Genomic DNA, 14,657 nt, shown 5'->3' on the forward strand with positions numbered 1-14,657 from the left:
ACCCCTCTTATGAAGTTATCAGCCAAGAATGCCCTGAATTCTTGGGATACAAAAGCTGCCCCATTATCTGATACAATGGTCTCAGGTAACCTGTGGGTTGCAAACAGCTGCCTCAACACCTTGATTACGGCAGCTGATGCCATGCTAGGGACCATCACCACTTCTAACCATTTGGAATATGCATCGACGATAACCAAAAAGACCTTCCCCTGGAATGGCCCAGCAAAATCTAAGTGCAGCCGGCTCCAGGGAGATCTGGACTGCTCCCACCAGTGGACTGGTGCTCTGGCCACTTCTGGCCACACCTCTTGGCATGCCTTGCATGTTCGTACCCATTGTTCTATGTTCTGGTCCATTCCAGGCCACCACACATAACATCGGGCTAGCGACTTCATCCTGACCATTCCCGGGTGTCCCATGTGAAGCGTCTCAAGAACCCTGTTTCTCAGTGGTGCTGGGATGATCACCCTATCTCCCCACAGGAGACAACCCTTATGCATGGACAACTCGTGCTGCCTTGTCGCATAAGGCCTGAATTTGTCTTCATGCGGACCACCTGGCCACCCCCTCCCCACCCAAGTGAGCACACGGGAGAGAACAGCATCTTTCCTCGTTTTCTCAGCTATATCAGTAGCCATTACAGGAGCCCCCGGAAGTGTTTCCAGCATCATTATGTGCTCTGCTGGAGCAGGATCCTCATTGCTCCCGCCAGGAAGGGGCAATCGACTCAGCGCATCAGCGTGGCACAACCGTTTCCCCGGCACATGGGTCAAAGTGTACTGGAACCCGTTCAGGAATATAGACCAACGTAACATTCTGGGGGAGAGAATTTGTGGCGTTTGTTTGTTCGGGTTGAACAACCATAACAGTGGTTTGTGGTCCGTTTCAATGGAGAAATGGCGACCGTACACATAATCATGGAACTTTTTGATTCCTGCCACAATTGCAAGCGCCTCTTTGTCAATTTGAGCATAGTTGCGCTCCGTGGGCGACAACGTACGGGAATAGAAAGAGATGGGCTTTTCCGACCCATCCGGTTCCCTATGACTCAGCACCGCCCCCAGGCCGTATTGAGAGGCATCACATGCCAGGACCAGCGGCTTTGACTCATCATAATGAGCAAGGACGCTCATGCTACTCAGCATTCCTCGCAAGGAGTCAAAAGCCTTCTGCTGCCCCTGCCCCCATCGCCACACATTCTTTTTCTGCAACAGTCTATGTAATGGTTCAGCTACCGAAGCTTTCTGGGGTAAGAACGAATGATAAAAGTTAATAAGTCCCAGGAATGACTGCAACTCCGTCTTGTTCTGTGGTCGTGGCGCCTCGATGATGGCCTTAATCTTAGCATCTGTAGGGTGGATGCCTGATGCATCAATTTTAAACCCCAAGAAATCCACAGTTGGCACCCCAAAACTGCATTTTTCCTTTTTCAGTTGCAACCCCACCTCCTTGAACTTGAGCAACACTGCACGGACACACGCAACCAGTTCCTGTGGGTCTTTTCCAGCAATCAAAACGTCATCAAAAAATGGCAAGACCCCCAGCAGACCTCTTAACAGGCGTTCCATGAGCCCTTGAAAAGGTCTCAGGCCCACAGTAGCTCAGGAATGTGGCCCTTCTTTTGCTGGCATCGGTGATCCCTTGAACCACTGCGAAGAACTCGAAGCGTTCGACGTAGTCTTCCCACGTGTGGGGCTCTGATGGCTGGAAGGGCTCCAATACCCTTGGACTCTCCATGGTCCTGTGGGCAGGGTCGTCTTCTCAGCTGGCCAGTGAGTCTTGTTCTTAGCTGCAATCCGGACTCTGAGGCAGGGCTGCGTTTAACCGCTCCTCAGCATTCCGGATCCCATCCTCGTCGCCAGTTGTTGTGACGTGGGGTTGTGATTTCAGCTCTCTTGACATAATATGCTGGAGACAGTTCTCTAGTAACACTTCTTTATTAAAGCAAACAAGACTGAGGTCTGAGGAGGGGAAAGCTACATTTATAGGGACAGGGGACTAGCTAGAAAGGATACATTTTGGAGGGAACAATATCAGGCAATCACAGTCCTGCCTTTTGGAGAAAACCAATAAGACAGAGGATCCAAATACAGCAGCTTAAATGAACCAATAGTAGCTGTACGCTCTGGAACCAAAAGGCAGTTACTTTACCTTGTTAAGGGGTGATATGATAGCCATGTTCAAATATATAAAAGGATGTCACATAGGGGAGGGAGAAAGGTTGTTTTCTGCTGCTCCAGAGAAGCGGACACGGAGCAATGGATCCAAACTACAAGAAAGAAGATTCCACCTAAACATGAGGAAGAACTTCCTGACAGTAAGAGCTGTTCGACAGTGGAATTTGCTGCCAAGGAGTGTGGTGGAGTCTCCTACTTTGGAGGTCTTTAAGCAGAGGCTTGACAACCATATGTCAGGATTGCTCTGATGGCATTTCCTGCTTGGCAGTGGCTTGGACTCGATGGCCCTTGTGGTATCTTCCAACTCTTTGATTCTATGAAATGCAAATACAGACAATAATAATACAGATATAAAATCCTTTGACTCAATACACAACATAAAATACATTTTAAAAAAAAACAAAAAAGCAATTGATTAAAATATAGCTTAAAATATAGCACCTTAAACCTGGCCCTGTACTCCACCAGGAGCCAGTGCAGCTGGTAAGATAAAAGATAAAATCCCACCAGATATCATGGGACTTGTACAGGGTCATCTGAGCCTTTGGCAGCAAGTAATTTATAAGTTATTTTTTCAGCTAATGCTGAAATCCACATATTTCTATACCAAAGTGAAATCTGGACATCATGTAAGGTTTTCAGTGTTGAGTAGAGGTTTGGGTCTTGGACTCTATGACCTGGGGGACCAGGGTTCGAATCCCCACCCAGCCATGAAGCTCCCTGGGGTGACCTTGGGGGAAAAAGGTGGAATATAAATGGAATAACTGAAATAAATAAGATTTTCTATTTTGGAGCAACGGAGGTTCTGGCAGCCGCTAGCCTCCTGGTTAAGAGTTCATGAGAGCTGACGAAATGGCAAAGTGGCAAACCTAGAGCCCTCTCTGTGGGCACGCGCACTGTAATCCCAGCAGGGCCTTAGCCTCCTTGCCCGAGCGAGAGGCTCGCCAGTCTGTTTTTCCTACTCGGGAGTAAGCTGCCTTGAGTTCAGCAGGGCTTGACTCCCAGGCCAGTAAGCATAAAGACGGCAACAATAGAAGGGGTTGCTGGGTTGACATGTTCGCTGGGCTTTCCCATGGAAGCCAACTGAAATATACTCAGAGTCGCAAAGTGATTTCATGCTCTTTATTCAGCTCATAGTGGTGAGGAGGAATGAATGAAAGTCCCCTCAAAGTATCTGCTTTATATACATTATTTACACAATGGGCTGCACATGATTGGTTAATTCTGGAATTCTACTGTAAGCCAATCAGGTTGTGGATTCACTTATATCTGGAGCATGATTGGGTGGTTCCTGCCAACCCATCATACTGCTGCATTGTTCTTCGACCAATCAGACTGCTGCATTCTGAATCCTATTGTTCTAGGACCAATCAGACTGCTGCAATTTGGATCCTATTGTTCTAGGACCAATCAGACTGCTGCAGTTTGGATCCTATTCAACTCAGTACATAACACCCCTCCCCTCTAAGTTCCAGTCCTGCCGGGAGGTCGCATTCATAGTCCTTGAGGTACGCCGGCGGCCTACGTGTGCGTTGCGGCCTGTGGTGTTCCCTGGTCTGGGGTTCAGGTTCTGGCTCGTGTTCCAAGGATGCTGGCTGTGATGGGCCTGTTTGGTCTGGCGCAACCGGCTTGCTCAGTCGTGGTTCTGGTTCCGGTGTCCTTTTGGCCTCATGGGTCCTCTCTGTATTTACTGATTCTGCCTCTCCTGCTGGCCCCTCCTGCTCTATGGGCCTCACTGCCCCTCTGTTCCCTTGGGACTCCTCTGACCTTTCCTCCTCCTGGTTTTCTCCTGGGAATCGTCGCCGTATCTGGTCGCAGTGGCGGCGCCAGCATTGCCCCCCATCCATTAGCACCTCGTATGACACGGGGCCAGTGACCCTGGTGACTGTGGCGGGTACCCATGCTGGGCCTGCCCCAAAATTCTTTGCGTACACTGGGTCCTGGGCTTCGAAGGTCCGGGGGTTCCTGCCTTCCCCCACCACTACTTCATCCTGAGCTCTATCGGGGTGAAGGCGGTCCAATCTGATTGCAAGGCGCCGACCCATTAGTAGTTCAGCAGGGCTCCAGCCAGTCGTTGAGCTGGGGGTGCTGTGCTGTGCTAGGAGGAATGTGGCAAGGCGGTACTCCCAATCCCCTTGCGTCATGCGGTGAAGGGTGTCCTTGGTGGTCCGCACCATGCCTTCTGCTTGGCCATTGGTGGCAGGGTGGAATGGCGCCGAACGGATGTGGCGGATGGCGTTCTGCGCTGTGAAGGTTTGGAATTCTCCTGACGTAAATGCAGTCCCGTTGTCTGAGACGAGAGTGTCAGGGAGCCCGTGCGTTGCAAACAGCCTGCGTAGTACCCGGATGGCTGCGGACGTGGAAGTGGACAGTACCAGTGCGACTTCCAGCCATTTGGTGTAGGAGTCCACCACTATGAAGAATGTTTTCCCCTGAAAGGGGCCAGCGAAGAAGTCCACATGCAGGCGTGACCATGGTGCTCGGGCGGACTCCCAGGACTGGACTGGGGCCCTTGGGGGATCTGGGCGGGATTCTTGGCAGGCCTGGCAGCGTTTGACCCAGGCCTCTATCTCTCCGTCGATCCCTGGCCACCACACATAACTCCTGGCAAGGGCCTTCATTCTTACTACCCCTGGGTGTGTCTCGTGTAGGGCTGTGAGGACCCTTTTGCGGAGGGGCTGGGGAACAACGACCCTGCTTCCCCATAACAGGCACCCCTTGTGAGCCGACAGTTCATGTTTGCGGGTTGTGTAGCCAGCGAATTCTGGCCCAGGGCTGCTGCTGGGCCATCCCCTCCACACCCAGTCCAGGACCCGGGAGATGACCCTATCTTTCTTGGAATGGTGTGCGACTTCTTGTGCCTGAATGGGGCGGTCGGGAAGCAGCTCCAGGCTCATAACCTCTTGTGCAGGTGCTGGGTCGGGGCCTGTTTCCGGTAGTGGTAGCCTGCTGAGGGCGTCCGCATGGCCCATCGCCTTCCCAGGGCGGTGAATCAGTGCATACTGGTAGCTGGCAAGGAAAATTGACCACCTGAGGACGCGAGGAGACAGCACTTGGGGGGTCTGCTTTTCGGGGGCAAACAAGCCAAGCAACGGCTTGTGGTCAGTCACCACGGTGAAGGGCCGCCCGTACAAGAAATCATGGAATTTTTTTACTCCCTTCACGATTGCCAGACCCTCCTTGTCTATTTGCGAGTAGTTCCGCTCGGTTGCGTTGAGTGTCTGGGAAAAGTATGCCACCGGTACCTCTCTTCCATCCGGGAGTTGGTGTCCCAGGACAGCGCCAATGCCATAGGGCGAGGCATCGCATGCTAGCACCACCGGCAGCCTCTCGTCGAAGTGTGCCAAGACCGAGTTTGAGACAAGCAAGTCCTTGACTGCCTGGAATGCAGCCTCCTGGCGCTGGCCCCACACCCAAGGGGCCCGCTTGTCCAGGAGTCTGTGTAGGGGCTCTGCTACCGCTGCCTTGTGGGGAAGGAAGGAATGGTAAAAGTTCAATAGTCCCAAGAAGGCCTGAAGTTCAGTCTTGCTCTTGGGTGCTGGGGCATCACAGATGGCCCGTACCTTGTCCCCAGTCGGGTGGACCCCTTCTGCGTCCACCATAAATCCCAAAAAGTCCACCTGAGGCACTCCTAGTAGACATTTTTCCCGCTTCACCTTGAGACCCGCCGTCTGGAAACGGTGCAGAACGGTGCGGAGGCGGTCCTCAAACTCCTCTGGTGTGGGCCCGGCAATCAACACATCATCGAAGAAGGGGGTGACACCAGGAATCCCTTTAAGGAGCGAGTCCATTAGATTCTGGAATATGCCTGGTGCCACACTGACCCCGAATTGCAGCCGCTTTACCCTGAACGCTCCTCTGTGCGTCACAATCGTCTGTGCCTCTGCTGTGGCCTCATCTACTGGCAGCTGTTGATATGCTTGGGCCAAGTCCAGCTTGCCAAAAATTTTCGACCCAGCCAGGGTGGCAAGGACATGGCTGACCACTGGCACTGGGTATGCATGGGCCGTGAGGGCCTTGTTTATGGTACATTTGTAGTCTGCGCAGATGCGGACCGAACCATTAGGCTTGACGGGTGTGACGATTGGGGTTTCCCAGGGGGCATTAGGCACCGGCTCCAGCACTCCTTGCTCCACGTGCCGGTCCAATTCCTCGTCTATACGGGGTTTCAGGGCGAACGGGACCCGGCGGGCCTTGAGCCTGACTGGTTGTACTGCGGGGTCAAGCTGTAGAGCAATGGGGGGGCCCGTATACTGTCCCAATTTCCCATCGAAAAACCCTGGAAATTCCTTGCAGATGGCATCCACGTCCACTTGTAAGGTAGTGTGGTTCAACCCGGTGATGGCTAGCCCCAGTGGTCCAAACCATGCCAATCCCAGTAAGCTGATGTAGGGGCCCTTGACCACGAGCAAGTCCAGTTGCCGCGTCCGCCCTCGGTATTGCACCCTGAAGGTCCCCACCCCCATTGTAGGGACCTTACGTTTCTGGAAGTCCCGGAGGGTGAATGGGGCCGGCCTGAGTTTGGGACCCCCAGTAGGACACAGTTTCCTTAAGGTCCTTGCCGAGATTATGGATAGAGTTGAACCCGTGTCTAGCTCCATGCGGCATGGGGCCCCCTCTATCTGTACCTCTACATAAATTTTCTCTACGTTGGGGTGGGGCAACTGGTATACCTGGAAGTCCGTGAGCTCCGTAGAGTTGCCTTGGTGCGTTGGGCCCCGGGACCTGGAGCTCTTGGATTGGTCATCTGATGCCTGGCGTCGGGTGGGCCGAGCTCAACACACCCGGGCGATGTGTCCCAATTTTCTGCACTGCCTGCACTCTGCGTTGCGGAAACGGCAGGTCCTCCTCTCATGACTTTCCCCGCAGCTTGCGCAGTTCCCTCCTTCTCGTCGAGGCAGCTGTGGTATGTGGGCTGCTTGAGTGCGCTGCAGTACTCGGTGCACCTCCTCCCTGTCAGATCCTGAGTTGTCGGTGAGGTCGTCATGGTGGACCCTCGGTTGGGGTGGCAGGCTTGGCCGTGCCTCTTGCGTCGACCTCTTGGCAGCTTCCGTTGCCAGGGCCTCCTCCAGAGCGACCTGGAACGTTAGGTCCTTCTTAGCGTAGAGGCATCGTTGCAGCTTCTCATCCTTCAGGCCACCGACGAGGCGGTCACGAAGCATGTTCTCCAGCTCTGAGAAGTTGCAGAACCGGGCAGCTTGGCGGAGAGAGGTCACAAACCCAGTTATGGTTTCCCCAGGGGCTTGCCGCTTTGCGTAGAAGGCATTTCGACGAGCCACCACTGAGGGCTGCGGCGAAAAGTGCCCCTTCAGCTGTTCCATTATTGTTTTATATGGAACAGTAGCGACGTCTTCAGGTGCAAGGAGAGCCCGGGCGATTTCAAATGTCTCCCCTCCGCAGATGCTGAAGAATATCGCCCTCTTCTTGGCGTCTTCTTCATCGGTGACCCCTTTGGCTTCTAGGAGGAAGGTGAAACGGGAGGCGTACGCTTCCCAGTCTCCAGATTCTGGGTTGAACGGCAAGAAGCTGCTGTCGGTTGCCATTCTGAGTTCCTTGTGTCCCGGAGCTGAAGCCTGGATACACGGTGCGAGGCAGCGGTGCGGCAGGTGGCGGTGCTGCGGTGCTGTGTGTAGCAGTCAGCTCAGCGGGATCCCATCCTCGTCGCCAGTGAAATATACTCAGAGTCACAAAGTGATTTCATGCTCTTTATTCAGCTCATAGTGGTGAGGAGGAATGAATGAAAGTCCCCTCAAAGTATCTGTTTTATATACATTATTTACACAATGGGCTGCACATGATTGGTTAATTCTGGAATTCTACTGTAAGCCAATCAGGTTGTGGATTCACTTATATCTGGAGCATGATTGGGTGGTTCCTGCCAACCAATCATGCTGCTGCATTGTTCTTGCACCAATCAGACTGCTGCATTCTGAATCCTATTGTTCTAGGACCAATCAGACTGCTGCAATTTGGATCCTATTGTTCTAGGACCAATCAGACTGCTGCAGTTTGGATCCTATTCAACTCAGTACATAACATCAACGGAGGAATTCATTCCTTGAAGGCTATGAGCAAAGGGCAGCCGAAGAAACGGCAAAATATCACCACCACCACCACTATGGCAACGTGCTCAGGGAAGGCGTTTTGGGAGTTAAAATGTTAAGCAAGGCAGCCATTGGGTTGATCTAGGCCAGGCCCATATCCGGTACAGACACTCAGACACCCACTGCCCAGAGACACCCAGAGATGGGCTGATAAGGATTACCAAGGAAGGACAGGGAAGGGTCATGTCCGACTCCTCAGGCCTTATCTCTAGGCAGAACCTCATGTATCTCTCTGGAACGCAGTCTCCAGGCAAAGCAGTTTTTGTCTCTAGGCAGAATCTATTGCATCTATCAGAGTACAGTGGTACCTCAGGCTACATATGCTTCAGGTTACAGACTCTGCTAACCCAGAAATATTACCTCGGGTTAAGAACTTTGCTTCAGGATGAGAACAGAAATAGTGTGGTGGCAGCAACAGGTAGCCCCATTAGCTAAAGTGGTGCTTCAGGTTAAGAACAGACCTCCGGAACGAATTAAGTACTTAACCCGAGGTACCACTGTATGTCTAATGCTGTAACTTTTGATTGGATAAAGACCTGATTCAAGAATGTATAAAGGGAAGCCTCCCCTGTTGGGAGGGGCCGGACTACGGAACTTATTCCTCCGTGCCATTGCTTGCTGCCGGCAAACTTAACTTTCTTCCTTTAATTCTTCATTTGACTGGCCTGACTATTTGCTACACCACCACCCATCTGGCTGGGTTTATTTATTTCTATTAATTTTTATGTGTGCATGCAGACAATCATTATTGTCTCATATTAAAAATTGGGAGAGGGTCTCTTAGTCCAGCCCTCCAGTGCACACTAGCGGCCAAAATTGTGGAACCTTCTGGACAAAATGTATTTCCGAGGTCTGATGGCTCATGACACCACTTTGTTTTGGAGTAATACCAAGGCTTTTTCTGTGGGGACGCATACCCCTAAACATTTTGTGAATTTAACAGGAGAAGAAATTCACTGTATTTATTTTCCCAGATTAGAACTGTATTTATTTCCCCCTGGTGGTGATTTTCTTGAGACAAAATGAGAGTACCCTAAACATTCTTTTTTAGAAAAAAAGCACTGAGTTATACCATAAAATCATATATCAACGGAAAGATAATTTAATGAGGAATGTAATGCAATAATTTTTATGAAGGATTACTTATTATAACAGCAGTCATAAAGAAGAAACGTGAAAACACAGGAAAAATGAGATACGCAGGTTAAATTGCCGTGTTGACCCTTTGCGATAAAATCAATGGGTTTGGGGTTGCAGTTTGGGGACTCGGTTTCTAAAAGGTTCGCCATCACTGCGCTAGAAGGAATGGAAAGTAGGGGGGGGTCCCCCAAAAGCATCTCTGGAAGTGGGAAAGAAAGAAAAACACGGAGGGGAGAGATGGGCACGCTGGGCTTGGCAAGGGTTAAAGGGAAGTGAGCTGCCTTCCTAGAGAGGACAGGAAGCAAGGGGGGCTGGTCCTCCAGAGCCAAGGCCCCTCCCTCCCCAGTCCTTTCCTGCATCGCTGTCTCTCCTGGGATCTGGTGAGTCTCCTCTCTCTCTGGGATCTGGTGGGGGTCCCAGGACTGCAGCAGGGGAGGGGGCCTGGGGGGGCAGATCTGCTCCTGCGGGGGGGGGACCCCAAGTCAGGGGGGAGGAGAGGGTCCTGCCAAGGAGGGGCCAGGTCTGCCACGCTCTCCTTCCTGCAGATCAGAGGGTCCCAAACTCATTTGGCCCTCCGCCCCCCCCCCTTCAGAAAAACAATGACTCTCCCACGAAATCTCATTTCTTTAATCAAAGGAGTCCGATTACACAACAAATGTGCAAATGGTTTTCCAAAGCTGGAGCAGGAGGTGGACACTATCCCCCCCCCCCCAAAAAAAAGGTGGGAGAGAAAGGCCAGGGATAAAGAGAGGGATCCCAGCCCAGAGTCTGCCTGCTGCATTGGGTACCAGTTTCTGACTCTTCTTCAAGGGCAGCTCCCCATGGAAGCCACTGCAGCAATCCCCTCGCACCCAGAGCATGGCATCCCAGGACCACATCCTCTCTGTCCCAAAGGGATTGTTGCTGGAAAACCAGCCGGAAATGGGCGCTGCTACTCACTGAGCCTCCAGGGTTAAGCTATCTAATTGAATAATAATAATAAATTTTACCCACCTAAATTTCAAGGGAGATGTCTTTGGCCCCACCCACTGGGCCCTCAGGGGGTTGAGCAGATGCATACCTGGCCCTCGGAGCAAAGAAAAAGGGACCCCACCCTAGGAGTCTGCCTGGAGAGCAGGAGAGAGTCCAAGTGCAATAAAAGGAGACAGAAGCAGGGGAGTGGGGGTGGGGGGAGAGCAACTTCTGAGGACCCCCAGGTGAGGACCCCCACTAGAGCCAAACATCCATTATTCACAAGATACTGATGACTTCCTTGTCAGTCAGTTCTGACTTCATGCATTTTCTCTGTTTTGAATCCTTGTTTCTTTCTCAGGGAAAGGATCTCTTTGCAGTAATGGACCTGGATTCCTGTGAGGCAGAGAGGCCTCCGTTGGACACCAGAGAGAGGCCACTGGGTAAGGAGGAAGGTGGCTTTTCTCCGTTTAGTCTTATTCTGTTGGTTTTCCACTCATCTGTGGGTTCTTTTCATCTTTTTTGGGGGGGGGACTTTTGGGATCCAGGGCCCAGAGGAAAGGAGATGTATTTCTGCCTAACTAACATATGAAATGGGCACAAACGTCCAAATGCTCTCAGCAGGTAAAGCTTTCTCAAAGGCCCATCTGTAGTTAGAGATGCCCTGTTTCACCTGTGAGAGAATCAGGCACTCCTGGCAACCTGATTACCTTTTCTCTCTTGCAGGTGACAGAATGATGCCAGCAAGACCTCCTGATCCGCCTTTTCATGGGGGCAGAAGGGAAGCAGTGGCTGTGGAACCAGATCAGGTCAGGGGAAGCTGCCTTGTGGGGACAGAGGCTGAGGGATGGAGCAATGTCATGGACTGGTTGGGCACAGAGGTATGGTGGGAGGAAGCAGCTGGGGAACCAGGAAGGGAAGATGGCTGAGAGCCCAAGGAGTGGAGGTGGAAGAAGGATGAGCGATCAGAGGGAGAAGAGGGAGAAGCCTGGGAAGAGGAGGCGTCAGAAGCTGAAGGGGTAACAGGGCTTAGTGGGCTGGGAGACTCTGTGGCAAAATGCAGTGCAGAATCAGAGGCAGAAGAGGAAGGAGACAAGTGGGAGGAGGGAGGTCGAGAGGCAGAGGTGAGTCAGGAGAAGGAGGAGCCACTGGGGGCTCCCTCTCCTTCTGCCAGAATCCACCCTCCCTGCTTGTCTCTCAGAGCCAGGAGATGTCTGACAATGGAGGAGCAAAGGCAGGCTGCACACTGGCACACTGTTCAATCACTTGCCAGAAACCCCAGAGAGGAGGGGACTTGGAAAGCTGTCGGGAGCCGGCGGCCTTCATTCTCTGCAACTGATTTCATTGAGGAAGATGCTCAGGGAATGAGCTGCTGTTCTCATTAGGTCTGAAACTCAGCCAAGTCTGCAAATATCGTGTTATTGCTGATAAAGAGTTAACTCCAGCTGTGAACTGTGGGATTTCCTGCCCATTTAACTCTGCTATACCAGCCTTCTGAACGTCACCACTATGATTCATCAGTAGTTGCTGTTTTCATAGATTCCTAGAGTTGAAAGGGACCCCAAGGGTCATCAAGTCCAACCCCCCTCATTGCAGGAGTCTCGGCTAGATAATCCAAGACAGATGGCCATCCAAACTAGGCTTCTTGTATTTCTATGTTGCTCATTGAATGCTAAAATTTCTAAGAAGTGTACAAATGAGAACAAATAGTGGCCAGCATTCACCTAACCAGCCCCATCAGCTGCAAAATGGGGCCTGCCCCCCATCCCTCCCCCTCTCCACACCTCCCTGAACCTCTTGAATTTGGCTGTAGGGCATTGGGAGGGAACTCCCCAGAACAACTCACGAGGAGAGGAGAAAGTGGATCCTTTCATCAGGCAAACTGGAATGCTTGGAAGGATGGAAGGATGTCTCTTCTAAGGATGGGGCTTCCAGTGAGCCCAGAAGCAGCCAAACTTCCATGGTCTTTCCTGCTCTCTAAATTGCTTTCCTTTCTAACTGCTGTGTTTTGTTCTTCACTGACCCTCAGGCAGGCTGCAGGCTGACTCTCTGAACTCTTGTTTGCAGTTTGCATTCCAAAGGGAGGGGGAGTTGACTCCCGTGTAACCCTCTCTCCCCCTGGCTGCTTCCTCCCCTGGGAGCTGGCTCATTCATGTCACACACACAACCGAGTTTTCTGTAGCGGATCATATTTCTGCTGTCTCAGAAGAGGACTTTTCCCTTTTTCTTTCAGGGTCCAGTGTGCTTGGAAGATGCTGCTGTTCGTTTCACGGATGAGGAGTGGGCGTTGCTGGATCCTGACCAGAGAGCTCTGCATATGGACGTCAGGGAGGAGAATCGTGGGATTGTGGCCTCTCTTGGTAAGGCTCCCTGTGGAATCGTCCTGTCTGCCTGGAAATTCAAAAAATGCCTCTGTGATGAGCCTCATCTATTTTCACAGAGCTCAACAGTGTCCCCTACAACCCGTGGGATCCTAACACCCCCATCATCATCATCGTCATCGTCGTCATTTTTATTATTTATACCCCGCCTATCTGGCTGGGTATAATTTGCTGGGTTGAACAACAAATTACTATTCTTTCTGTGAACAGTCTTCCTCCAGTCCTGCCTTTTTATACCATGATCGGGCTGGGCTGGACTGCCCAGGCCATCTTAAATGTCAGCTTCAGAGTTGTTGGGAAAGATAAGTAACCTCTGTCAGGTTTTCTGTTTTTGCTCCTGTCAATCTTGGGTTAACCAAAGAGACAGCTGGCATTGGGGATGGAGGGGATGCCATGACTAGGCCAAACAAAATCCATCCCAGAGAACAGGCAGGCTTTTCGAAACTCAGATAATAATAGTAATAATAGTGATAATAGTAATAATAGTAATAATAATTTGTTCATACCCTGCCCATCTGACTGGGTTTCCCCAGCCACTCTGGGCAGCTCCAAGCAGAAGATTACAACCACGATGAAACATCAAATATTAAAATCTTCCCTAAACAGGGCTGGCTTCAGATGTCTTCTAAACGTCTGATAGTTGTTTATTTCATTAACATCTGATGGGAGGGCATTCCACAGGGCGGGCACCACTACCAAGAAAGCCCTCTGCCTGGTTCCCTGTAACCTCACTTCTCTCTGGCAGGGAACTACCAGAAGGCCCTCGGAGCTGGACCTCAGTGTCTGGGCTGAACGATGGGGGTGGAGACGCTTCTTCAGATATACTGGGCCAAGACCGTTTAGGGCTTTCAAGGTCGGCACCAACACTTTGAATTGTGCTCGGAAACGTACTGGGAGCCAGTGTAGGTCTTTCAGGTCTGGTGTTATTTGGTCTCAGCCTGCATACCAAATGGAGCTGGTAGACAGCTGCCCTAGACACTGAATTGACCTGCACCTCCATGGACAGCTGTGTGTCCAAAAAGGAAAAAGCGAGGGAGAGGGGGGAAAGAAAAGAAAAGAAAAGAAAAGAAAAAGGAATAAAAGTATGAATAGAGTAAAAAAACATAGTAATATCTCATATTTCAGTCAGCAAAGAAAAGAAACTTCCGACTATACCCATTGTACTAATTTTCAAATAAACTGTTATTTACACAGTTACACAACGTTGTTTTTTGTTAACTTAATTTAACTTTATCTGACATGTACTTTGTATTACAAGGCTCCTTCAATATCTGCCAGAAAACTTTTACTATTCCAGTACCCTCTGAGGTATTCCTTAATTATTAACCAATCCTTATTTACTTCTTGTATTGTATTTCCTCTTATTGACCCCGTTCTCCTTGCTAATTGTAAGTACTCTATCAATGTGGCTTGCCATTCAATCTTTGAGGGGATGATGTCGTGTTTCCTTTTTCTTCTATTAAAATCCTTGCTGCAGTTGAGGCATACATGAATAATGGTCTGTATTTCTTGTGGATTTCTGGTGTCATAAGACCTAATAGGAACGCCTCAGGTTTTTTAGGGAATGAAATCTTAAACATTTTCTTTAACTCATTGCAGATGGTATCCTAAAAATCTTTAATCTTGTCACATTCCCACCACATATGCATGTAAGTTCCATTTCTTTTTTTTCATCTCCAACATAAGTCTGACCTGTTCTTATATATTTTGGCTAGTGTTGCTGGTGTCAAGTGCTGTCTATATAACATTTTCAAAACATTTTCTCTTAAGTTCATACATACAGTAAATTTGATGTCAACTCTCCACAGTTTTTCCCACTGACACATGTATATATTGTGGCCTAAATCTTGTGCCCAGCGAATCATAGATTCTTTCACTTTCTCCTCCTTTACCTCCCAATCCAG

General features: G+C 50.5%; 2 protein-coding genes across 2 annotated transcripts in view; both read left to right on the forward strand.

Moving 5' to 3' along the window:
* The window catches only part of LOC114595233 (uncharacterized), a 99,660-nt gene that overhangs the window by 14,520 nt on the left and 70,483 nt on the right, over positions 1–14,657 (forward strand). The window lies entirely within an intron of this gene.
* LOC144327429 (uncharacterized) overlaps positions 1–14,657 on the forward strand; it is a 60,414-nt gene that overhangs the window by 14,498 nt on the left and 31,259 nt on the right. The window contains exons 5-9 of the mRNA XM_077926766.1: positions 9,739–9,801; positions 10,734–10,815; positions 11,099–11,181; positions 12,606–12,732; positions 14,353–14,402. Coding sequence (XP_077782892.1) covers positions 9,739–9,801; positions 10,734–10,815; positions 11,099–11,181; positions 12,606–12,732; positions 14,353–14,402 — 405 coding nt within the window. The remainder of the gene's footprint in view (positions 1–9,738; positions 9,802–10,733; positions 10,816–11,098; positions 11,182–12,605; positions 12,733–14,352; positions 14,403–14,657) is intronic.

This window comes from Podarcis muralis, chromosome 4 (assembly GCF_964188315.1).
Source record: "Podarcis muralis chromosome 4, rPodMur119.hap1.1, whole genome shotgun sequence".
Taxonomy (NCBI): Eukaryota; Metazoa; Chordata; class Lepidosauria; order Squamata; family Lacertidae; genus Podarcis; species Podarcis muralis.